The sequence below is a fragment of the Corvus cornix genome, chromosome 4, assembly GCF_000738735.6.
Source record: "Corvus cornix cornix isolate S_Up_H32 chromosome 4, ASM73873v5, whole genome shotgun sequence".
In the NCBI taxonomy this organism is placed as follows: Eukaryota; Metazoa; Chordata; class Aves; order Passeriformes; family Corvidae; genus Corvus; species Corvus cornix.
The window spans coordinates 50,035,577-50,062,430 of record NC_046334.1 but is presented as its reverse complement, the minus strand read 5'-3'; the positions used below and the strand labels follow the sequence as shown (position 1 = coordinate 50,062,430).

The window sequence follows — 26,854 nt, the reverse complement described above, 5'->3', positions numbered from 1 at the left end:
CAGGAGTCTGCACAGTTTTTAGCAATGAGAGGCTCCACTTTTTAAAATCCTCAGCTGAGAACAAAACATGAACACAGTAAAGGGACACTGCTCTTGGCCTCCGAAAACTCTTTTGTGAAGTCACCAGCAAAGTTTGGTTTGGTTTTTTTTTCATATGCACACAAACATGCCACTGTGTGGTGAAAACAGGGTGTGAACTTTTACTGCATTTTAGCTGCTCCACAAAATCACTGAAGTCCAAGTGAAACAGTAAGCCCAGTGAAAACAGCTTCATCTAGCTAAACAGAGAACTTGTTTTTCCAACACAGGGACCTCAGCCATCAGGACCATTTCAGTCTTCCTTGAAAGAAGTTAAGCTACTTTGCACCTCAGATACCTGCTATAGAGAAGAAATTCAGACTTTGTCTACCTATAGAGTACCTTGTTCTTGCTTCAATTACTCTGTCTTCTCTTCAGAGGACTTTAGTGAAACTCTTCAGATGAGTTTTCAGAGTTTGCTGTGCCAGAGTTCAACAGTCTCACAATCTCTGGGACTGATCCTGCAATCTCTGCTCTGACAATTTTTTTAAAAATTAAAGTTAACAGCATATTGCCTGAAAAAAGATTCAGGGTTTCTATCCAGTGTGAACATCTTTTCTGAAGTGTTAAATATATTATTTAAGAGTTAAAAAAAAAAAAGGACAGAGCATACAAATATCAGGAAGATACCAATGATCAGACAGCTCACCAGTTTGTCATTTTTCAGGAGAAATGGCAGCATAATCCCTGTCCAAAAGCACTTTCCAACTCTAGAAATGTTGTACTAAAGACATAACGAAACAAGAACAGCAGGACTAGTGGCAGGAACAAAGTGCAATAATCAATGCAGCCTAGTGTGAATGACAGATGAGATGAAAGTATATTATTTATGTAGGGATAAATAACTACATTTCAGAATAACTTCTGAGTCAGCTCAAAGCAGATATAAGCCCCCAGAAAAGACAGAAATGAAAGATTAGTAAGTTCATGAGACACATCAGGAAAAGACCTCCATACAAGAAGTTGTGATGGATGAAAGCCCAGAGAGATACGTGAGAGAAATAGATGAAACAGGTACAAAGATAAGAGAGCAAAAATGGATAATGGTGGGAATTAAAAGAATAGTTAAGAAGGAAAGCAAGGACAAATGACTAGCTTGAAACGGTCATTTATTCCATGAATATAAGTAAATTTAAAATGGAATCATAAAGACTGTTGATAGAAAATTTTATGTGATAATGAGGGCAAAGTATCATCCCTTGTGAAAATACTCTTTTGCCATTTAGACCAGCTGGAAGCTCCGCTTTCCTCTCTTAACGATGCCAGAAGATGACAATACAATGGCATACTCCTGATTGCATTCTCATTCTTCTGGGTAATGAAATCATTATTTAAGCTTTGTTGGCAGCCACGTCTGTTCTCTCCAAACTATATAAATGATCTAGTAAACAACATGATAAATAAATTGCTATGGTAGGATATGCCAGTCTTGAATACAAGCCAGGTTGCAAATTGAATTGTAGCATTATCTGTAAGAGTTCAGATTTAAAGATGCAAAAAATGACACCTACATGCATTATTCTGCTATAAGCTGGCAAAGAGAAATAAGAGGAAAAGAATGGCATACTGATGGAATTTAATTGTCTCTTAAACTACACTAGCTTCTCTTAGAAGTACAAACAAGGCGAAAGGGAACACTCCCTTCCCCACTCCTTCATTTTCTATGTGTATATGCAGAATTAAAATAAATGATTGTTCATACAAGGAGAGAATAACAGTCTGCAATAAAAATATAGAGCCTGGTCCTGTGAGGTGGCAAGTAATTTTCTCTCCCATCACAAATGAGAGACAAGGATGGTTGCTACATTTCAGAATATTCCTAGATCACAAACCAACTCTTAAGACCCAGAATCATCAGCCAGTTATGACAGAAGGAGAACATTAATTTTCATAATGAAAGACATGACGTTTTATGGAGGAGAATGCCTCAGAAGTCACAGGGCCCACTGCAGTCTGGAGCTGTGATCTGGACAGGAACACATTCTTCCCTTCATTTTTTCCATTTGTTCTGGGATTGCTGTTTCACCTTAGTGTCATATCGACCCTCCTTTTTCACACTTCCCTCACTTTTCTGAAATTGCCTGACTTACTGATACTTCATTTTATAATTTTGCTGACCTGTGATATCAATGACACCCTCCTTTTACTGCATGCAAAGCAGAATGAATTAGCAGTGAAAAGAAGATGAAACTGTGTGATGATCAGGACCATCAAGGAGCTCACAGCATCTCTGACTATGTGCAATACTAAACAACAAATACATGAGGCAGAATATAAAACAGAGGCATCTGAAAATGTGCACAAACAACATACGTTTCCCCCCAGAGGACATTTGCAAACATATCTAAACTGTAAAACCAAAATACACATAGGCTTTTTGACTAAACAGTTGAGTATCTTCTGCAAAATGATGCATATTAGCAAAAGACAAAGATACTCCCACATAGACAGCCTTGAGGAAAACTTAGAACTCGCAGTTCCAAAAGATAAGTAGTTTGCTCTGAGTGTTGATTACGTCCACATAAGGCCTGAGAGAAAAAGTGCAATTTTCTCATTTTTCCTCAAAAGAGATGGCCATAACACATCTCTGATCATCAGAGTTCAGCCATTCATAATACAGGTTCTAGCTATTAATTACTTCTGGAATACCAAGCTGAAAGAATTTCCAATGCATGATTTTTTACATTGCTTGCAATACACTATGCATTCCTTGAGATGATCATGAGGTGTGACTGAGATTTTCTTTTTTTTTTTATTTTCTAAATATATATTGGTTAAGAAGCAGCAGTTTCAAGCATACTACAAACTTCAGGAATGGGAAATGTAAAGAATGACAGACATGTTCAACAAGTCCTGATTCCTAACCCCTTATAGACCCAAGTGGACACCACTTTTCACAGCTTTTTTCTTTTTTAACATGTCTAGAAAATAGTCTCCTTTTACACTGTTTGATCTAGAATGAGACTCTAGGTTATGACACCCATTGGCAGTACATGAATTCTGTAATACAATTTTGCGGCCTTAGCCTGTGCAACACCAGCACCTTGAGCATTCAGCAAAAGGTAGGGAAATGCAAGTCAGTGGAGCAAGAGCACTCAGGTACAGTCTCATCCTCTGCCACTCCAACCCTGTGTCTTATTCTTTTGGCCTGGTGTCTTAGGAGGTGCATCAAGTCTTTTCCCCTGCATCTCTGAAGAATGATAGTTTCTTTGTCCTAATGAACAACCTAAAGCTGAGCTGTTAGGAAAGGTGTACGTTGAACCAGCTTGAATGCAGAGGGCAAAAAGGGCAAGTGAGGGTAAAATGCAGTTTTCCTGCTCTTGTAATGTTTGGCTAAAAACTACAGACTATAAGAAGTAGCACCTGTTATATAAAAAAATTAGAGGGCAAACACCATGTAAAAAGTCTCCAGGGTAACCTTCATATTTAAAGGACTTTTTATAAAAAATGTATTTGGTATAGTTCTGGTGTGCTTTCAGTAAAAGCCCACATCAACAGGGAAAGCCACTTTTGATGACGGTTTAAGATGGGCTTAGCTGGGCTAACATCTTGAGAGCTTTTCAGCCATTTGCAGCACTTATCTATTTTAGTCATCTGTGTTTATTTTGTGCCGCTTACACGAAGTCTCCCTCAGCCAAGACTTGTGGCTATGCTGGATACTATTTCAGACTATGCCAGTTCAAAACAGTAAGACTCTAAAATGACCTGGTCAAGAGAATTATGCAGAAACTTGAATGACGAAAGAGTGTTTGAACTAATTATGTTGAAATAGTTTGAGAATTTGCAACTTTTGCTATAAAAATCTAGTGACAAATCAAAATAGAAGAGAGATTAAAATAAAGAATGATTTGCTCTGTATCCCTCAGAGTTTTGATATAGCAACATAACTAAGCATGGACCATTACTTTGCAATTAGCTACTGAAGAACAAAACACAAGTTTGCAATTCCCACAGTGGTTTGTAAGTAGAACTGTAAGCAGTTTATCAAAATGGGACCTTTTGCATTATAGAATTAGAAATGTTTTGGCTTAAAAAACATACTGCTCATTTTCATAAAATCTAGTATGAGAGAATTCTGAAGTCAGTTTTTGTAAAGCAAATAATACTGCACCAGAAGGAGACAGAAAAAGGATGTTTACTTGACATATTACTGGCTTGCTCTGACATTTCTGGCCACTCTAAGCAGTCATTAGCAGGTTTCAATCTTCGTGGAAGATGCTCTATGTATGATTATCCCTCACCACCACATAAACTGTGTTTTCAGTCTAGTTTTCAGACTTGAACTGACCCTTGGGCCGAGATCAGCCATGCCTATGCACAGAGCATCGATACCCAGAGGAATAACATAAGGAAATCAGATTTTTATATTACAAAGTAAGTGAAAAAATGGGAAATAAAAAGGTTTAAATACAACATCATTCTTATCTAGAGATTTGCTGTCTTTTGCTAAAACTAAGACAGGAAGCATTTCCTCTGGGTACAAAGAATGTCCTTCACCATGATTCTTTCAAGTAACTATCCCCTTGCCTGACAGATTCCCCCCAATAAAACCACTTGCTGTCATTTGTTGTTCCTCACTCTTGAACTTTGGCTCTTCTTGTCAAAATAAGTTTTGCAGATGGAGGAGACTGAACAGGAGATAAAGTCATGCAAGCTAACAGACCTGTCATTGTCTTTTGACAACTCCTGTGCATCTGCAGAGGATGGAAAGTCTTGTGATATTTTTCTTCTATGCTTACTTCCTCTTACGGAAGTTCCCAATTAACTGCTATATCCATAGAGTAAATAGTGAACCTAACATACAATAGTCAAATTGTTACACACCACCACCAAATCATAACAGATGGTGCCATGGGTATTACATACTAGAAATGATATTTATGAAGTCCTAGCCAAAAATTTTAGATTTCTAGTGTTTCCTATGACTATTTGGAGATCATAATATGTGCTTATTATTTACAGTGGCCATATTACAGAAATTTACGTGTGTGAAATGTTCATATTTTGACACCAAGAAGAACCCTGAAAAATCCACTTCAGGAAAATGATAGAACCTTCAGCATAAAATAATTCAATGCTACTTAAGCATGTATACACATAAACATTCTAAGAACTGTGTGTGTGAACAATATCTCCAAGTTAACCTAATAACCAGCAAAATATCTTTTAAAATATTATGCATATTAGAGATACACAGTTCACTGACATAAAATCTTCAAGGTATTATGAATTAAGAAGGAAAAAGCCAAACAAAACAAAGCTCTGCTTAGTCAAGCAAAATGAAAGACAGATAAATAATCAAGCCACATAACTAAGAGCTGGACTTTTTAACAGCTCTCGTTTGTAATCTTCTGTGGTGTTGCTAACAACACAGAGGAAGAAGAGTTTAAATGACAATAGCTTTTTTTCATTGTATAAGCATTAATTGTGCTATCAGATGAACTGAAGTCTGCATTTCAAATAGAGATTTAAACTATATGCTATATAAAACCCCAAAAGTAATGTATTCAACCACAAATTATACTTTGAATGCCACATACATTTTCTAAGAGTTTCAAAGTAAATATACCAATTAAACTAGAAGTTAAAATTATCATATTGGAAATTAAAACGAGAACTTCAGGTTCTAGAGGGAGACTTTTGGATCTCCTTCTGATTTTGGAATAGCAGTATCATTCAAATCTCCCATACAGTTAATTCTAACAGAAATCCTCTGTATTTGATTATGTATTTTTTAACTCTACACATAATAGTCATGACTGAATATATCATAACTTCTTCAATAGCAGAAGCCTTAATTCTTATCAGTGTTTGTTTAGATAGGTATAAACAAATTAGTCCATAAAAATTAGTTTATTTTAACGCAAATGCAAGTTTAAAAAATCTACAATCAATCATGTGGGTTTTGCACAATGTCATTACTGGATTGAAAGTTACTCCTAAAAGTAACATTCTCATATTTGGGCATCTCCTATAATTACACTATAATTCTGTTAAATTTGATCTCATCTCTGAACTTCTGCATTTATAATGCTCAGTCTGAAGACAATTGCAAACACCTTGTTATACAATTTGCTCCAAAATCTTGTCGAGTACTGACAGCTGTAACACCATTCAAATGTACTCTGGTGTGTTTTATACCTATCTACGTTAAAAAGAATCAACCACTAAATACATATAGGGAACCCTTTTGGGTACACAGTCTGTTTGGATGTCTTTTTCTAACCCAGAGACAGAACAGATTGCTAGCTTTGTTTATCACAATGATTTTGAAGTTAAGGTTTTGAGGATCCAACTTTTAGAGGTAGTGGGCACCCAGTCTCCACTGAGGGGTTCAGCAATTTTGACAACCAGTGTCCACGTGGTTTTTTTAGCACAAATAGTAAAACTTCTGTTTCCTTATGTTGTATAAAACTGAGTGACAAAACAGCAACTTAGAAGGCGAACTCTCACTGAAGCATAAAAGTTAAAGATGCAAAAATGGCTTAGCAAGTCTCCTGCTGAGATCATACAACAGGTTACTTGAGGATAGTCTGGCTGCTGACTGAGATTTCTGAGACTTTTCTTTTCTAGATTCTGCTAAATTATCCTAGCTAGTGATTTGGTCTTATAAATATTTAGGAGCATCTGCTTTGGTTTTTAGGAGAGATGAAATCTGGAATTTCCCTTTACTCCTCACAGTTTCAAGCACTAATTGGTATGAGCTTTTTGGAAAGTGAACACTGAGCAAAAAACTCCATTTCTGCAACTACGCAGAACATTGTTAGACTGCTCTTGGTGACTGCCCAAGAGCACGCACCTATTATGTGCTCTGTTCACATTCATAACACAGGAACTAGTGTTCCTCCAAAAGATCCATTTTTACCCACCTCACACTGCATGGAGCAGCCCAGGAACAAAATCTCACAGATGTTTGTGGCACTTGTAACTTTGGACACGACACACCTACACTGTTCATTACCAGAATCCTCCAGCCACAACAAACGGAACTGGCTGACCAGTGCCATTGAGTATCAGTATCTTCTAGCAAAAAAGGAAAAGATAAAAAAATGCTGAATAGGGGTCAAAATTCTGAACCGTGCTGGTTTAGATTTGCATCTAACAAGCCTAAGGAAAAAGGGCAGCCAACATGCATCCTCCTTTCTTCCTCCCAACTTTTGAACTTGGTCCTGGGGCTTCCTTTCTCACCACTTTAGCAGGTGTTTAGAAGCCTCAAGGTTCAGAATCAACACAACTGTGGGATATGGCACAAACATCATGTTGAGAACAAAAAAAATACTTCTTGAGAAAGAACATATGTACAAACATCCATGTAAGGGCAGCAGGGAGAGCTCAAAAGATTTTGAAATTGTGCCTCTAACTGGGAAGCATGAGCTAGGATGGCTAGGCCTGATGTAAAGGCTCCACAGTAAGGACAACTATTCTCCACAGAAGCCTCAATTCTCTCTGCCTTTGTGTCAGCAGCACTAACCTTTAAACACTGCATAAGCAGACTGAAGGATGCAATTACACTCCTGTACTCATTTTAAACTCTTATCTAGAATACTGCATCCAGTCTTGAGCTCTTCTACACCAGACATTTACAGATTGAAGTGAATTCAGTGTGGGGTCTCCAGGGGCAGAAGCACTTGCCCTGTAAGGAGAGGCTGAGGGAGCTTGGCTTGTTTGGCCCAGAGAAGAAATGGTTTTGGGAGACCTAACAGCAGTCCCCAGTACTTACAAAGAGGTTAGTGAGAGGACAGAGACAGCTCTTTACAGCACTGTATGGCAGAGGGTATGATACATTCAACTAAAACATGGATAGAAAAAATTCTCTGTCACAAAGACTGCCATAAAATATTGGGGCAGGTTGCCCCAAGAAGCTGTGGAATTGCTATCCCTTGAAGGTTTTCAAGATTCAGCTAGAATAAAAGCCCTGAATGACCTGATCACTATCAGCCTTGCTTTGAGCAAGAGGTTGGCTTAGGTCATCTACTGAAGTTCCTTCCATCCTGAACAATTCTCGTAACACCAATAAATGGGCACACATCCCTTTTCACTTTTTAGTTCTCCAGTCCCCAACCAAACCTGTTGACTGTTCAACAGTAAGAAAGTGGATCAACCTGTAATGACTCTCGAGTTTCAAGAAAGTACTGGCTGTACCACAATTGGGAACTACCAAAGGAAAATTGTATCATTTCCTATAAAGCATATGGAACTGGCTATACAGACATGCTCAATTTGTCTGGTGTCATTTTGGACTTTGGTGCAGCTGGCCACTACACAGATCTGGGGCTGGCAACTCCAGTTTTGATGCTTAGCCCAAGGGTCTGCTGGTCTGTGAGATGGAAAGTGCTTGTCATTTCCTCTTGTCCTGTAGGGTATCACTCTCCTTCTGCTGCAGCCACTGACTAGCCCTCCCACTGCAAGAGCCTGGTCTGGAGTATTTTGGCTCCTAGTGTGGCCTGTGTATTTTGGAGACAGCGTTCTCTGTGCACAGGCCTAGGGTGCAATACGAGAACATGATGACACAAGTTCTGCAAGTGCTATGTTATGGACATGGGTGGGGAACTCCACTTACTCTGAGCAAAGTCATTCTGGAAAGTAAGATCAGCCAAGCTCTCTGAGAGTACACACTGGTACAGCATCTGCCTGGCTCTAAGTTCTTCCTCTGGCATTCCAGATGACTGTAATGATACACTTCAAGACTAATAAAGTGTGGACACTTTGGTTTTTGTATTCAGGGTGAACCAGGACTATACAAGTGCAACCCACACATTTGCATGAACAAGTTATATATACCTCTTGAAAAGTGCCATTTTAAAAAAGTTTCTTCTTTTGTGGATGTATGCATGTGGAAGTGGTTTAAGGACAACCACACAAATTAAGGGGAAGCCATACAAGGAGCAGCTGAGGTCACTTGGCTTATTCAGCCTGGAGAAGAGGAGACTGAGGGGAGACCTCATTGCAGTCTACAACTTCCTAGTGAGGGGAAGAGGAGGGGCAAACACTGACCCCTTCTCCATGGTGACCAACGATAGGACCTGAGGAAACAGCATGAAGCTGTGTTGAGGGGTTTAGGTTGGATAATAGGAAAACAGTCTTCCCCCAGAGAGTGGTTGGGCATTGGAACAGGCTCCCCAGGGAAGTGGTCACAGCACCAAGCCTGACAGAGTTCAAAAAGTGTTTGGACAGTGCTCTGGGACACATGGTGTGACTCTTGAGGACGGTGCTGTGTAGGGCCAGGAGCTGGACTCAATGATCCCTGTGGGTCTCTTCTAACTCAGAATATTATGTGATTCTATGATTCCTTATACCCAGACATACATTCTTTGGGGACTTAGATACTAACTCTACTCTTATCATAGGCTAGTGGATGTCATATTTTCCTGATAACCTTCCCAAAATACTGTTAAGAAACCTCTTGAAGAAGGGCCTGATCCTAGAGAGAATCTTCTTCACACACAACTGCCTTGAACAGCTGATGTACCCAGTAACTTAAAATTATACTAATTTAGGCCCTAAGAAAGAAAATGTGATAAAAACAGGTTTATGAAAATCAACAAGGGGAAGTACATCAAATGAAGTTGATGTATAGTGTAATCTTGAAAAGAATTTAATCAAATTAGAGTTGTAATTAAGTTCACCTAATTGCTCACAGTTCATAATTGTTAATGTTATTTTAAAAAATATGTACTTTTACTTAGAAAAAAAAAGAAGCACTTTGTTGCTTATTTTTTCAATAGACATTGAACTAAGTTCAATACAGAAAGAAAGAAACGTTGCTATTTTACAGGTCACAGAGCAATGTACATAACTTGCTTGAAGTTGCTCAACCTATAAATGACATAGCAAGAAACAGAACTCAAAACTCAGAATCAGTGAATTCCCAACTTCAGAACTATTTAAAGGGTAGTTTTAAAAATTTAGACATCATCATCTTGCCGTATGAGTACGTGGAACTTCATATGTGTGGAATTACCTTGACCACAAAGACTTTGCTGGGTAATTTCTCTGGCTTTATGCAGACTGAAAAAAATGCATATAAAAGAAACATTTCAACAGAAACACTGTCAATGCTGTCAAAATGCAGCTCTGGGAAATAAACAGAAAGCTATAATTTGTATTGACTATTCAAAAGCTCATCAGAAAGATGGATACACAGATTCTAACTGTACATGCAACTGAATAAGCAGATTCAAAAGCACCAGTAACTGCAAATCTGCAAGAGCTGAAGTAATGTCTGAATAACCACCCTTCCAAATATCCTCATGTTATCCTTACCAGATTAATCAGTCTTCGCATTGCATGTTCATGCGAGCAAATGCATTCACAGGGATCAAATCCACCTTCTGCCATGGTTCTCTGGATAAACCTGAACTTGTCTGTTAACACCTAAGAAGAATAAGAATAAAAGGACAATGAACTCTTTTTCAACTGACCTTATTTTCCAGAGACTCACACATGAAGTTTCAGTTCATTTAATGCCAGGGTGAAAAAAGCAAAACAAAGCAGGGTAATCCTATTATTCCTTTGGCAGCATGAATGAAGAAGTCTGGTATGTGCAGTTACATTTTGATGTTGCTGAAAACACTGTCTCACACAAATTTTTTTTGCAAGACTGTGTGTGTCTCCCCTGGGTTTTCTCACATACCAAAATGAAATGCATCCTAACAAACACGAAGCACAAAGATTAAATTCTTGTCTCTCATCTGCACAGTGGGACTCTTAAGTGTACATACACAAATTGAAAGGTCAGGGGAACTTGTACTCCTAAACCCTAATAAACTGCTGGCATTCTCCCTCCAGATCAAGGTACAGGAAAATAATTTAAAACTCAGTAAGTTCTTTGCTAAAGGAAACAATCATCTTTGTTGTATAATGAAAGCAAGCAGCAGGGGTACAAAAGTGAACTTGGAAACGCTTTAAAAATGGAGCTAGGCACACTAATTTTACATCAAAGAACTAGGTTAATCACTTAGCAATACAGAATGTTCAAAGAAACTGGAGTGGACATGGTAGGAAATCAATTCTAGATTATTCACCTGCTAAAACCACTTATACCAGACATGTAAAGCGTGTTCAAACGTATACTTACTCTTTACCAATAACTTTTCAGTGATTTAATTGAGGGTCAAACCATGCAGCAGACTGCAAGGGATTTCTACCCTTATGGTCAAATCTGGGATTGCTTTCTCTCAAATGAGGACTCTCAGGATATATTAGGTAGTTCTGCAAATCCATACTTAAAAAATATTTTTAACTTGCTATCAGTAAAGCTGTATTCAACATGTGTTAGTGTTGCAGGCACTCAGGCTCTAATGTGACACAACTGGCAAGCTTAACAAACACAGCAGCCCAGAGCAGATACAACCTCCCAATTCCTAAAACGAGTAGTTCATGAAGGTACCAGCCATTTGATAAGGGTGTGCTGAATCAACAGATGTGCTCTGCAGTCATTGCCTATAAAAACTTACAGCCTTGAGCATTTTACACATGAGCATTTTAATGTTTCAATGTCACTAGAACAAAGAGGAATAACCTGTATGTCTTCATTCAACTGAATATAACACCATTACAGTTCTACCATCTCAGGGGAAGAAAAAAGCAAATGCATTTCAGAAGTCCTTCCTTTGTTAATGTCTACTACTCTTCTGAATAAACCTTTACTATGGTGGAGAAAGCCAGAGAGTAAAAGAAGGTGAAAGATATATGTATCTTAATTATGGAGTTTGAACATTGATGCCCTTAACCTGCTAGGGTCTCCACTTTTTAAAAAGAAAACTGAAAAAGAAAAAAAAAAAAAAAAAGGAAGTGATGGAAGAAATTTTTTTTGCCTAGACATTAAGAAAGCATAATCTGGTTATGCAGTGAGAAGATGACTGAGAGATCACATGATCATGTAGTGCACAAGTACCTTAGAAAAGAAAAACAGGCCCAAGTATTGAATTCTTCAATGAAGAGTTAATCAAGAACCAGTAATTGGAAGATGTAATTAACCAGATTAAAAAGAAAAGTAAGGCATACATTTTTACCATCACAGTAACTGATCTGTGCAACAAACTGCCCAAGAAGCAGTGGATTTCCCACCACTCACTGCATTCAGTATGTTTCAGCAAAATACATATTACTAAGTACAGAAGCACCCAAGGTCAGATATAATGTCCCCCAATATATAGGAGATCAGAGCAGATGATCTAATAACTTTTTTTGAGAGTTATTGTAAGGCTACTAGACTTTCATGAAATTAATTCAGAACCACTAAAACCAGATGATAGCATAGAAGAAATTTTTTAACAGCACAGTCTCCCCGAATAATAAGCTCCTCTGCTTGGTATGGTGTTTCTAAAACTATCTTAGGATAAGGAACAGATAAAAGCACTGATTACTAAACAGTGCAAAATAGTTTCTCTGGATATAATGCTGACATGCACAAGAAGGTATTTCAACAAGTGCAGTTGCAAAAAAATATTTAATTGTAATTTGAAATAATTTAGGGGTCAGTAACACATAATAATGTCTAACAGACAAGTGTTTATATTATAGAGGACTACACAAAACCCAAACATCAAGTAAGAGTCATCACCAATGAAAACAGGCTAACATTCTCTATAGAACATACAAGTGAAAAAGGTTAGACAATGGGAAAAGTTAATCTATCATACAACATCATAAATTTAAGCGGACGTGCGCTAGAAGGAATTTACCCCAAGGCACTTGTACATGACAAATTACCTCACTGAGCTAAAGAAAGCACAAGACGCATCACCAAGTAAAATGCCATCCAAGCTTTGAACAAAAGATCTCTTACAAGCTTTCCCACCTTCACACAATGCTGAAACAAATCATCCTTTCTCTCCTGCAAGCTTATAACAAACTCTTTCATTGGCAAAGAACCAAAGATTGACCATGTATTTTGGGAACAGCACTAGGTTTTCCCCTAAAAAAGATGCTAAAATTGAGTTAATTTAATATGCTTAGAATCCAGGTAAGTAATTCCCCTTTATGCAATTATTTTTTGCCGAAACTGAAGAAAACAGTGATTTTATACATATCTGCCCAGTTATAAAGAAGAGAGAAACACTCTATACTATATGATGATTTTCACTTGTAAAATGACACTCTCATGTCCTTATTAGTCTTTAAAATATTCTTGGCTTAACTGTGTTATTTGTAACACATTTCAAATGCACAAAGCACTAAGCTCTGTAATCAGATTTTGAAGTTTATTAACGTTTTGTGACCCTGTCTAAGAATAAGACTTTTATATACCAAAAAGCAGGATTTCTTGGCTCCACTGAGTGCTCTTAGGCAGCTTGTTTGTATCAAAATCCTGTTCTAGAACTGCAGTGTGCTTCCTGCCTGCCTCCGGTACTTGCAATTGTCTGATCTCACGTCAGCAGCTAACTTGTTCTGCCCAGCTCTGACCTCTTTGCTGTGTCACACAAGCTCTCCACCTTTTGCAAATACAGTTGTTCTACATACAATCTATCAAAGAAAATAGGAGTATGTGCTCTGTTCTTTTCCTCATGACCTGGAGAAAGAAATAAAATGCTTGTAGTTTTACTTTACTTATTTTTTCTTGTATGTTTTCCTGTTTGTCGTCACCTTGTTTTCCTTGGAGTTGATAGAGTTGGTTTACATCAGTTGATAGGACCTCAGCAATTCGTAAGGCTATAATGTCAAATACCTGCAAGTCCTCTGACTGGCAGAGTGTCTTTTACTCAATTTAAAATTACCATATTTTGGATTGGCCATACTGCTAGCACAGTATTTAAATCACAGGGTTTACAAACAGCTGGAAGACATAGTCAGTAAATATGCCAAAGCTCTCTACAATAACAGCTGAAAAGATATCTATTATAGCCTCCAGACTAGCAAACTGATAGAGAGCATAATAAAGGAGAGAATTAGTAAACATGGACAAATATGATGTACCATCAGCGAGTCAATATCACCATTTCAGTGCAAAGAGGCCCAAAGAGGTAATCATAAACAGAACTACTGAAACTAAAATACTGTGGTTGGAGCTTGAATTACTGTAATTCAGGAGTGAAGTGGAGGATGGTCTCTGATGATTTAAGTCAGAAATAAAAGCCCCTCATTCCTTTTGACTTGAGTACCTATTTGAAATTGTAGTCAATGAAGCCATATGGAAAATATTTCTAGTCTCTCACGATTTAAAAAATAGCAATCTCATTTATAGTAACTATTGTAAACTGTTTATTTTATTGTCTTCCCCACTCCCAGCCCTACAGTAGTGTGTTATATTTTATATACCCTACTATCAAACCCACCGTCTTTATGGCTGAAATCTGGCTGGGGGGTTTTCATACCTGGAGACTGTTCTGTATTTTAAACAATTGCAATGACCATACATTATTTCCCAATTCTGCAACACCATTCCCGAGTAAATAGCATGCAACTGGCAGGCTCCAGGAGACAGAAATTATACTCTGCCTTGCTCCACTGTAATAATTATAAAACTGAATTCCTTTCTATCATGAAGGCAAACAAGAATTTTTGCCCATTTTCCATGCTCTAAATGCCCTCCAATGTTACTCTAACATGACGCTGATTAGCAGGATTGCCAAAGTGTACACATTGGTCATCTCTACTCCTTCATATAAAAGACTGCGTAAAAATATTTATCACTCCAGTATTCAAAGAAAAACTCACTTCATATGATCAATAAATCAGAGTTACTACAGATTTATCACGGACTAAACCAGGCATCTTCAGCATCAAAACATTAAGCTCATTAACTCTTTTCTTTCCTGGATCCAGGCACTTAAAATGTAGACTATCACAAACATGATACATACCATGGCTGGAGATTCCCCTGCTAAGAACTATTTTCTCTATGTTGCTATTTTCCGGAAGACTGAAGGGTAAGAAATCCTTGGGAGCCAAATACCTCATAGCACAGCAGGCAAGTAACAGAATCTTGCCACATTACTTTGAAGAGAAACAAAAGCCTATTCAGATCCTCGCTACTGTTTTTCAGCCAACTGCAATAACTTGGAACACAATTGTGAAATAACGCTAAGAAGCCATCAAGTTAATTTCGCTTCTGAGTTCAGTTCAGGAGAAGTGTAGCAGAACAAATGAAAATATGTATCAAATTTAATATAAAATTATAGAAAAAAAGCAAATTAATTGCTCTGCCTCTGCAGGCATTATGAAAAATTATAAAGGGCTAAAGTAGCAAAAGCCATACACAAAACATGAATCATTCACTGCCTCAAAGATAAAATGCTCATTTTCATCTGTCAGATGTGGAAACGCTCTCTCCTACACTTGTCTGTAATCTACTAAAGTATACAGGTTTCCTTAAAAATAATGTGTTCCCTTGCCTTTTTACCTGCATCAAAGCCACATTAGCATCCATGTCTTCTTACAATGCCTGACCCTTTTTGTAATTATTCTATTTCACAGCATGCTCCAAGTTTGGTTCTTTTGTATAATCTTACCCATCTCCAAATGACCTCCAAATATTCCCTTCTAGAATCTAAAACCTCTTGCATGTTGGCCTCATATAGCATAACATAAAACTCTTGCAATCCTGCACATCAAGTCCAGGAAACTACCAGGCACTGGGACTCTGTGACCATAGTACCCATTAACTCAGGGAGTGAAAAATTGCTTCAAGCAATAAGAGACTGATGTGATAAGCTCCTCCTAAGTCTCCTGATCACTGCTTTTATAGGAATCACTTCTCCTTGGCCACTCTGCCCCCCTAGGTACTGCTAGCACTCGTGGGGCAACTGGCATCCCTGCTGACTCATTACTGGGCATTTCAAAATGCCTCTGGGTACAATTGGTCACTCCAAAGTCTGTGTCTAATCCTGCCTCTTCTAGGGAGTGGATCCACTGAACCCTGCCTAGTCATACAGAGTCCAACACAACACCTATTAGTTGTACAGTAAAATAATAGATAAAGATATCTGCAGTAGGGCAACATTGTTTACTAGTGACCAGCTAACCAAGAGAAGCCAAAATATTCAAAAACAGTGAATCCCAGACAAACTCGGAATTTTCTGTATTTGTTATATAATGCATTTTCCCGTTGATTTCCATGTTTTGTAGTATTTGTACTTCATGCACACCCACCCTCCCCTAGAATCCTGAGTATTTTGTTACTCTTTTGATGAACTATCTACATCCAACTCACTAGACTATTATTTAACTTCCCATTATTTCAGTCGTACAGCTAAACTTTGGGAGTAAGACAGGGCAGAGAATTTTATCCACTGATTTCTGCATCATGTGTTTCTTCAGAATGGATTGGAGCATAGAGGGGGAAAATAATATGCATAGATTTTGGAGTTTTCTCTTTAAAAAGTCAAACAGATGTATGTGTACATAGGACTGGCTGATTTCACCTGCACACAGCTTTGTGAAATTTCTAGTTCAATTGCTACTACTGCAACACATTTCCTATCACCAAAGTGATATAAAGGAGGAACAAAGCAAAAATGGTAGCAGAGCCATTCAAAAAGCAAAGGAAGGGAATAACTAAACACTGGATAAAACTCCAGGACAGTGTAAGGAAACAAAAGCATTAGTAGTTGAATAGGGAAGAAACTTCACAAAAGGAACTATGAGAATAGGGAGAAAAAAAAAGAGAAAAATAAGCAGTACTTTAAAATAAATAAATGGTGTTCTGTCTGAAGTTAACGGGTGCATGATTCTAAGGCAACAGAACCCACACTAAAGACAAAGACACCACACTAAATTGAAATTAATCCAGAAGCCAAGGGCCTGGCATAAGAAACCAGTGGAATGGTCTTAATTTTTTATACAAAAGTTTTAAATTGTTAGGGTTATAAAACTAGCAAAAATAAGCTTGAAGTTTTCTAGGAAAACTTCCACTGTTCAAACAAGGCTAAAAATAGCCTTTGTAAAGAAGAATCTTGTATACTAATTGATACTAATTAAAACATTCCAAGGATCCGTTCTCCTCTATTACTGTAATTTAGATAGTTCAAGTAAATATTCCCTCACAGAACTAAAGTCTAAAACATGGCAACATTATATCTGGCTTTTTTATAATATTAATTTTTAATCCCTTTTATTATAAGGGATTTTATTAACAAACCAAGAGAAGCTCTCTCTCGTCATCTCTTTCACACTTACAGCTGCACCCTGTTTTTACTGGAACAAATACTATGACTCTCATAGGATTTAGTGCACCAGGATCTAGTAGTTCTGCTTGACAACAGATCTCTAGAGGACTACTGATGATCTTTTTTTACCAGGCCTCCTCCTGGGCATAAAACTGAATTTTCAGGACAAAAGAAAACCAACTGGCTGACTGGGCAGCAAAACCAAAACAGCAGGATATAACTGTGGGCTCTGCCAGAAGGAGAGCTGCCACAGTAAAGTGTGGCTTCAATTACAGCTTTCTTCAACTAATTGTCCCAGTTCAGATCATCCATTTAGCTTTTCTAGGGAAAAGAGCTGCAATGATTTTGATGGCTGATTCCAAAGTGGGTTCCTAGACATAGCAACACTTTCATGGTATAAAGCAATCATCTCCACTCTCCTTTTAACTCCAGGGGGTGGGGGGAGAGCAGCTGGTTTTGTACTTGAAAGCATCAGCCTGTCTCCCTGGACTTCCAGCCAGTAGCCTAATGAGTTGGCAAGTATTTTCTTGCACAACTTTTCTCAGGATAATTAACAAGATCTAAGATTAACTCTTCAATGCAGATTAAGCTAAACCAGTTCCTTTCCTCATAGAAAAGTCTGTGCTTACCCACACACACAGATGGATGCAACTAGTGGAGTTCTTGTTGGATTCAACAGAGACACCAAGTTGACTGACACTGGTCAAGCAGGAGTTGGAGACCCCAGGAGGAGCTCCGCAAGGGAAATGCTCACCCAGCCACATCCTGCTCAAGGCATAGTAGTTGGGTAACTTTGCTACTCTCCCACAAACCACCTTGTAAGTAAACAATGAATTAATTTTCCAGTGTCATTCATCTGGTGTTTCTTAAAAATGCGAATAAAATACAAAACAGCTCCTTAAATATAGGACAAAGCCAAAGAAACTAAGAAATGCTGAGCCAGCCACTAAAGGATACTGCAGTGACATCTGAAACCAGGGAAGGAGCTTTTGAGCAGGGACAGACATGAAGGTGAGAAGTAAGTGGTAAAGCTCTCCCTGATGGTTTTTTTCTAGTGGTCTTACAAGACTACTGGAGCACTGATACATCCCTTGTCTCCACAGCACAACTTCACTACTGTGACCACCACAACATTCTGAGCATTGCTAACATTTTCACCCTGAAGTGGACAATTGGAGTTGCTCTGAGTGGGGAAGAATATTCTTCTGAGCCAATGTGACAACAACAGTGCTAGCACCTAGAGCAGTGAAGCAGGAATCACAGCATAAAAACTTCAACTACCTATAATAATGGTCAAAGCCCTTTCACAGCCAAGCATCGCAACCCGTCTCAAACTGAAGTATGTGAAAAAGTTCACACCCCTTCAAAGAGTGGCAGGATCTAATAAGAACCTGGCAGGAAACTTACTATTTTTGGGCTAAGTTAACCAAGGTGACAGGTATGCTGAGGTGCATCAGTTCAACACAGAATGGCATATCAGGGAAATACAGAAGATTATACAGATGCTTCTTTCAGCTTAGTTAAGTCTTGTCAGTGTCAAGTACAACTCTCAGAGGACAAGAACCCACACACTGAAACTCCTCATTGTTCCATTACTCTTTCCCCCCTTCCCTTTCATGGCCAAATCCCAGTATATCAGGACAAAGAGAGATTTCAGGCTTTAAAGGCAATAAGGCTGATGTCAGTGACCAAAACTGAACTCCCCAAGGGAGCTAAGTAAGATCCACCAAGATTTAAAAAAGCTATTTACTTATTCCCATGCAGGTGGCTCAACATTTCCTCTGGGCAACACTTGAAAAGGAGCTAATTATGTACATACAGTCATGGACCAAAAAAGAAGTCCAGCTATTTTAGAATTCATTTACTGATATTTGATACAGAATGTTATTACCAAACTCCAGCTGTCAGTTTTGGTCATTCTTTTGTTAAAATGATGACATTTTCAGAAAGAAAGCTCTCGGAATATGAAAGCTAATTAAGACAAGATGTCAATGACACAGAATATTGTCCAAGAATAATACCCTCTTTCTGCTAAGTAAATGCTTCAGCTTCTTCTAGTGAAGGAGACTGACAATGGTCTAGGACAACAAAGTTATTCCTATTGCACTGAGCGACTAATGGCTATTAATCATTTTATTTCACATATGTTAATGCAAAAAGGTGAGTTATCCTCTGTAAAATTAATCACACATTATATTTCAACCAGTTTACAGAGCAAACTGCGAGCCCTCTCCTGTGGTCTTCAGTAAGGCAAGAACTCCCACTGCCTTTCATGGTTCTTCCACTTCAATAGTAAGCAGAAAACCTAGGCAAATTTGTTTACTCTCCTGCTTTTGGTTAGTATCTGGCATTACAGACTGCCTCAATGCTTGCTGACATTCCTCTTCCCATTCCCAAACAACTGCCAATCTCCTAAATTCAGCACCCCTGCAGCTGTGTGAGTGATGCACTGCTGCAGGAAGCAACACATATTGAACCCCAAAACGCTGCTGGAAGCACTTCTGCACCAGCCCTGCAAGGACACCCATGCTGTGCCATGCCAGCCAGGGCCAAAGGCTTGCGTTGCTTTGGCAGGCCTGATTCTGAGTAAGTGGCTACACATGGAAGAGGAGCAGACATTCCAGGGGGCAGACCTGCTTTTGCAGGGAAGCAAGAAAAAAGAGTATTCCTTGCAGATGGAAAATGGCAGAGGTGAGGCTCTCATACCAGCCCCCCATTGGAAGTAGAACAGGGAACCTGACTTTGCTGTTGATTACCCCGCCTGAGAGATGTTTCGCGCTTAACTTTTGGGCTTCATAATACAAAACGAATAATTTACTTTAAAAAGTATTTAAAAAGTATGCTCCTGTAAGAAAGTATATAACCTATTGTGCTCGGTTTGGCCATTGAAACATGACTTTGTCCAGTCTGTAAAAGAAAAAGGTTATGCTGAGACACGTCAGAGGGGCCCTGAGCTAACCATGAGCAGCCAGGCAGTTACCGCAGCTCAGGTGACCTGCAGGAACTCATTATTTCAAATTTCTTTTTTTGAGTGTTAATAATCCAGAAATTTTTAGACATTTTGTCTCTTTGCAAAATTAAACATGAAAAATAGTCTCTTATTCACTCCTTTACAAAAACCATACTGTTTCAAAACAAATAAAAATGAATTTTTTTCCACCATATTGAGGCAGCAAATGCAGTCCTAAACCATGAGCTATTAAGCTTTTTTATACTAATATATTAAGAGTACAATTGTTTACTTTACAAAATACCTTACTAAATCCTTAAAACTGTAAAAACACACTATTCCTTAATGTTACTCTGATCACATACAAACACAAAATTATACTGAAATTCTTTGGAATACTTTCATTTTTTTTTTCTCCAGGGATGACATATGTTTCTAATCACTTGCCACTGAGCAAACAGATTTAACAGGGTAGCAGCATGCTGAGAAAGATAGCAGGATTTTCAATTTTCAGATGAAAGCAGCTCTATTCCCTGGCAGCCCTACTCCTAACCCCTTCAGGCCAGATCAAATTTTATCTGAAGCTAGCTGGTGCCTATCTTCAACTTCAATGGAAGTTGAATCAAGTTTTTTACATACCTGCAGTAAACAATTTGAAGCTTATCAATTAGAATTTTTTAAATCAGTACTTATACCAGAGGGAATCTGTAGCAATTAACAGGATTTCTGGACTTGGTTATTTACATATGCTTAGCTAACAGATGACCCAGTTTTTACCAGAGACTATCATCCATCTAATTCAGCAGACTCACAGACTAGTTTAGATTATCAAAAGGAAAGTGCTATGCAAATGACACAACTCTCCCCTGCACCTACTAGCAACAGATTTTTAAATCCATATTAATTTGCACAACAAAAACCTATGGTACTGTTTCACAAGATCAGGATTAGTTCACAACACACATCTTACCTTTGGCTCCACAGTTTTCACACAAAAAATATGCATCTTTCATCTTTAGACAGTTTTGTTCCACATACTAATTTGAAACTAAACCATCTGACAATCTCCATGGCTCAAAAAAGTCTCTTTTATATAAGAAATATAATAAGAAGAATATTTCTAGATTTCGCAGAACTCTCTGATAAAAAGCTTACCTAGTATTTTCAAACAGGGGTGCTTAATTACAGGTGACATCTGATCAGTCTCATCTAGATACCAGGATGAGGAACCCCTAACAACACTATAATCACTTGCACAGGAATTCTTGTTAAACTAAGGCTGCTCACATCAGGAACCCTTCTTTCACACTTGATTTAGTTTAACTGTTTGAAGAACCCCAAATGTTCTTCACATAGTCATGTAATTTCATTCAGACAGCTGTTATTTAGGTAAAAAAACCTCTTAATGTGTGAAAAAAATACATAAATTATTTTATCAAGTTGTCTAAAAATATTGCCCTGCTAAAAATAAAGATTTTATTATTAACTAACAGGAAATACATGAAAATACACATGTGAATGTATGAAAAAAATAAGACCAAAGCTATAATACTAGAGGTCTGTATTTGACAAAGATTCAACAAATAAAGTAAATGAACACTGCGGCTGCTTACGTCATGTAAGTGGTTGGTGCAACATTTTTGTCCAGTTTTTCTGGTTTTTTTCTGATAAAAATCGTTTCTTTCTGAGGACAGCTCAGTGCTTTGGATCTGACATTTGTCTAGAAGCTTTATAAAGTAAGAATGAAACTATATTTAGCTCAAGAAAGCCATGCTTTTTAATGCATGCAAAGCTGCAGAAGAATCAGAACTAATCTTAATGAGGAAAACTTTTATCAAGCGTAATTCTAACTGTTCCCACCCAAATGGGACTAATTTGTTCCATTATCTGTAAAAATACCAGTTAGACACTTAAATGAAAGCTTCTGAAGCATATCTGTTCAATTAACAACAATGCAAATGTACAATTGTTCAATCATGCCAGGGGCTGCTCCCCCAAGCATCTTCAAATCTTTCATGAAAAGCCCTATCAATCATCACTAAGGGACCTTTTTCTTGCCTCAGCCTCAGCCAGTAGTATGGAATAGGTAGTGGGAATAGGGAAGAGGATAAAACCATATTTCTCCACTGTACTGCTCGCAGAGCTACTGTTCTGTCAGCAGAAGTAAGATTAACACAGCTAACACACGCTGATCCTTCTCATATCCCCGACTGTATTCATTCATGATGAGGAGCTAAGGAGTCTTACTTCAAATGAGGCTCATTGGGAACTGGGGAAGCTAGCTGTTGATGAGTCAAGGCATCCAAGCTGAAGGAGCTCTTCTGGGAAAAAAATTCCTTTTTCTTTTTTCCTGAACCAGGACTGCAAGATTCAGCTCTGTGATAGAGCCCTAGAAAGTTTTCTTAGCTTCCACTGTACTTCTAGAGGGTTTGGGAGTACTTGGATTTTACAAGAAGTATCAGCATTTTGCAGAATCAGGGGCCTCATTAACAACTAGATAGATCTGTATGCATTCATAAATCGAATCTCTAACCTAGGAAGCTAAAACAGAGAGTGTGTTTAATATCAAGTATAATATCAGGTATGTAAATGCAAATATGCAGAGTGTTTAACAGCACGTATGCAAAGTAGGCTCACAGGCTCTCTGAGCTGTGTTCCAAGCAGAATATGGGCAGATGACATAAAGTTTTATATGCATAAATGCATCTGCCAAAACATTTTCGTATTTGTTGTGATGAACAATCTGATAAATGCTCAAAACATACAGAGTAAGAATTTGATACTTGGTATTGTCAGGGCACTGTACAGTTTCGCCATTCACATGCATTTATAAGAAGAGAAGATCTTGCTACTTTCATTGCACCGGCCCTGTGAAGGCTCATATTAGGTCAAATTCTGGTATGACAAGCTACAGCAGAGACAAAACTTCGTCTTTAAGAATGTATGTCAAGTACCTATAATATCTAGGAGGGAAAATTCTGAAACACAAACATAGTTTTATTACACATCTGTTATGCAAATAACATTCACACACCACTTATTCTGAAGTTTAAATATATGAAGGTAGGAAATGAGAAGTTAATAACAAAACCAGAAGTCAGTTAGAAACTAACTTCCTCCAAAACCAAATACTAACTTTTTGAAAGCAGGTAAAATAGTTTCAAAATTATTAAAACATAATGAAATTTTAAAAATGTAGAATACTTCTTTAACAACAATTGTATTATTCTCCTTTTTGCCTTAGAACAAAAGAATATGGACTGCAGAATATTGGTCATGTAACTGGGCCATGCAGCTTGGAACTTAATGGACTTGATTGTGGTTTACGTAAGGTGTTGCAAAACCATCACAATCTGCACAATATAAGGAATTTCATAGAACCTTGTCTATTTATTTCTATAGTCAGCAAAATACTATCTAACTAGGCTAAAAAAAGATCTACCCAGAGCTACATAACTGCTGCTACCATCATCTCAGTTCTACGGTAGACCTCGGGGCTTATGCTCCCGAGTGGGTCAGGGATGTCCCTGCCTGTCAGGGAAGCACATGCAACAACTCAGTGTTACCAATAACACATCAGTAGAACTTTGCCGTTTTTTAGCTCCTTATACGAAATGACCTTAAACGACTTAAAATACAGAACTCTGTACCACACAAGAGTTAGGCAAACGTTGTAAATCTTGTCTTTTACAAAGGGCAAAAAGAACCAAAAATGTTGGACTCACCCACCACAGTGGCAGGGGAAGGAACAGTGGTAAGAAGTGAACCAACTAATGTACTGCTAACACTACAATTACTTTTATTTTGCAAACTGCTTCTACCATTTCAAGCCTCGCTGTCAGCAACAGGGTCACTTTTTAAAATCAAAGACTGATTTCTTTCATCTCATCAAGTCACAGGAACTGGATGAATTTATCACGGATATAGGAAGAAATAAAAAAGTGAAACTGATCTCTCACGCTTCTGATTTTTTGAGCTTATGTCTGCTTTTGGAATGTAACATAAATGAGTAAAGGGGGATAGCACTCTAACAGCCAAGCATTTAAAGACTTCTAATACATAACCCACTATTACTCACTAAAGATACACACCATCCCCAGTAAGCACACTAACAACAGTAATGTAAAATCCTATAAAGACCAAAATGTTAGATGTCCTTGCCTCTAAAAACTGGAGATGGTTTTCAAGACTTATATATCTGCACAGATATGGTTGTTCAGACAGTATACAACACAAATAGTCTACAATCTAAAAGGCAATCCTGAAGACACCTGACTAGACAAACAGGTGTTTGCCAGGAAACCAAAGTTTTTGATGTAGATCTTGCACCACATTCTTGTAGAAGGGCTGGTTAGCCAAGGCCTCAGAACTGCTACGGAAGGCAGAGGCTGAGCTGCAGGGCAGGACAGTTGGGGAACCCAGCGCAGTAACAGCAGCAGAGAAATAACCGTATCTTGTGGTCTCCAAGGCCAATATACCCCTTCCCCGTGGATTCCCCAGGAATCACATACTCGAGCACCCATGAAGAGTTCCCGGCAGTAACCCTGTCTTTAATAAATTAACGGCAGTGTGATACTGTTTATCTTTCACATTACATTGTTTCATCTCTCCCCCTTCGGCTGCACCCTGTTCCTAAAGCGGGGAGCAGCCTGGGAGCACATAACCCTGGTGTCTGCATGCCACTGCCAGCTTCTTTAAAGAGAGAAAACTAACCCTCTTCGGCTCAAAGTATCAGACTGAGATCCTTTAAGAAAAAAAAGGAAAATCGACAGAAGAGTGCACTTCGCACTAAAACCCCCAATAACCAGAAAAACCACAACCAGACCAGCTGTTAAGAAGACGAGCCGACGTTTTTCTGGTTTGGGAAAAAAAAGGAGAGCTGCCCAATACTGAGCGGAGCGGCTCCTGCTCTCCCGGTGTTTACCTTCCCAGGCACCCGGCGAAGCGCCCGGCGGCGGGGACATTTCCGTACTTCAACAGGCTTGAAGTTACCCCGCAGCCCCCACAGGGGCTCCGCCGCCACTCCCCGGCCCGCGCCGCGCCCGACGGACGGAGGGTCGGGCGGAGGTGTCCGCACAAACCCTCGGCCGCCGCCAGCCCGCGCCCTCCCCGGCCCCGCCGCGGCGGCCCCGCTCACCGTGCTCTGGCCACCGTCGCGGAGGGCTGCGGGGGCGGGGGCAGGGCGGCCGGGCGGGCAGGGGCGGCCCCGCGGCTCGGCCCCGCGGCTCGGGCCGGCTCACACGTCAGCCCGCGCCACGAGACCCGGATCTGCCGGATCCCGGATCCCGGCTCCCGGCGGCGGGGCCGGGGCGGCGCCGCGCGGTCCCGCCCTCCGCTCCCGCCCCTCCGCCCGGCACGGGAGCCCGAGCCCTGCTGCGGGCAGAGGCAGTGGCGTTCCGGGCTGCGCTGTCCGGCCGGGCCGGGCCGGGCCGGGCCGAGCCAGGCTCGGGGGCCGCGGTAGCGCGACGTGCCGGGCGGCCGCAGTGCTGAGCAACGCGTCGGCCATAAAATAAAGCTCCAGTAGGTTAGCGCAGAGAGATGCAGGGACAGAACTGCTCTGGGGCCAGGTGTGCCTGCGGGTCCGCCACAGCCCCCGCGGCCAGGGCTCCGCGGCCCGTCACAAACACGGTCACTTCGGCTGCTTGGCCCAGCCATCCCCACCAAAGTACGAGGGAATTTACAGTGTAGTTTCTCATCTAGAAATCTAAAGCCTGTTCAGGAGCTCGTGACTCACGGGCTTCCGAACAATTAAAGCATCCATCAAAATAAGTATTTAAATGCTGTGAATGAAGTTATAAAGGAAAATTTCAGATTGTGGCCTCTCAGTCTGCCAAGGAGAGGGGGTGTCATGCTCCCAGTACAGAAAGATGGGCCACATCCTGTCTTGAGGACACTGATACCATGCAATAATGGAATGGGATTATACAGAGAAGAAAATCTTGTCCCCACAGTATTTCCAAGGCTGGGTTACCTCCTCCAAGGCAGGAAACAAGGACAGTACTGTAATTAGAGTGAGAAAGGAGGGTTGGATAGAAGTTGCAAGTGCTCTCAGGTTGGTACCTCTGACCACTGCTGTACTGTCTGATATGACCCACATACAGCTGTTCTCATTACTATTTGCAGTTGTCATGGGGTTTTCAAGCCTCCTTTCATGGCAACAGCTTTTTTCCTGAAAGTATTTTTCAAACTTTGGGTGTCTAGCCTATGTTGCTTTGCCAAGTCTTGGATGTATTGCCAGTTGGCAGCCTTGCATGTCCAACCATCATTGGTGTGCAGAGCCACCTCTCTCTGAAAGATGCAGGTAAGCTAACTCTGCTCAGTTAGGGTTGGCCCTGGACATATCCATTCCACTTCTGAGAGGCAGCAGGTAGGCTACCTTTGTCTAGCAATGCCACACAGTCCTGATTTGCTGTGGATCCCATGTTTCAGCCCTTTCTCTTGTCTTAGCACCCAACTAAACAGCAGCAATACTGAAAAGGGAGGCAAGGCACTGACACAAAGCCAGGCCATCACACAAAAAAGCTAAACTATGCAGAGTTTGTATCATCTTTTTTACCTCAATCCAGGGAATTAAGCCTCTGGTAAGGCACTAGGGATGCTAAAATTTATCTTTAATTTGGAAATATGAAACTATATCCCTACAATGTTTCTTGGGAGAACAGGTTTCTTGACAGCCTGTTCAGGAGTTTGGACTGCAACCATGAACATCATCAATATC

General features: G+C 39.6%; 1 protein-coding gene across 3 annotated transcripts in view; it reads right to left on the bottom strand.

Annotated features, from left to right (window-relative positions):
- Window positions 1-26,854, bottom strand: part of SMIM14 (small integral membrane protein 14) — a 55,577-nt gene that overhangs the window by 16,016 nt on the left and 12,707 nt on the right. The window contains exons 1-2 of one of the 3 annotated variants that reach the window (XM_039550533.1): window positions 25,274-25,362; window positions 10,342-10,452 (exon numbers count right to left, since the gene is read on the bottom strand). In XM_039550533.1, coding sequence (XP_039406467.1) covers window positions 10,342-10,416 — 75 coding nt within the window. In that variant the 5' untranslated portion in view covers window positions 10,417-10,452; window positions 25,274-25,362. Of the gene's footprint in view, window positions 1-10,341; window positions 10,453-25,060; window positions 25,203-25,273; window positions 25,363-26,854 lie in introns of those variants that run through there. The other 2 variants (XM_010401776.4, XM_039550532.1) reach the window with 2 other exon arrangements.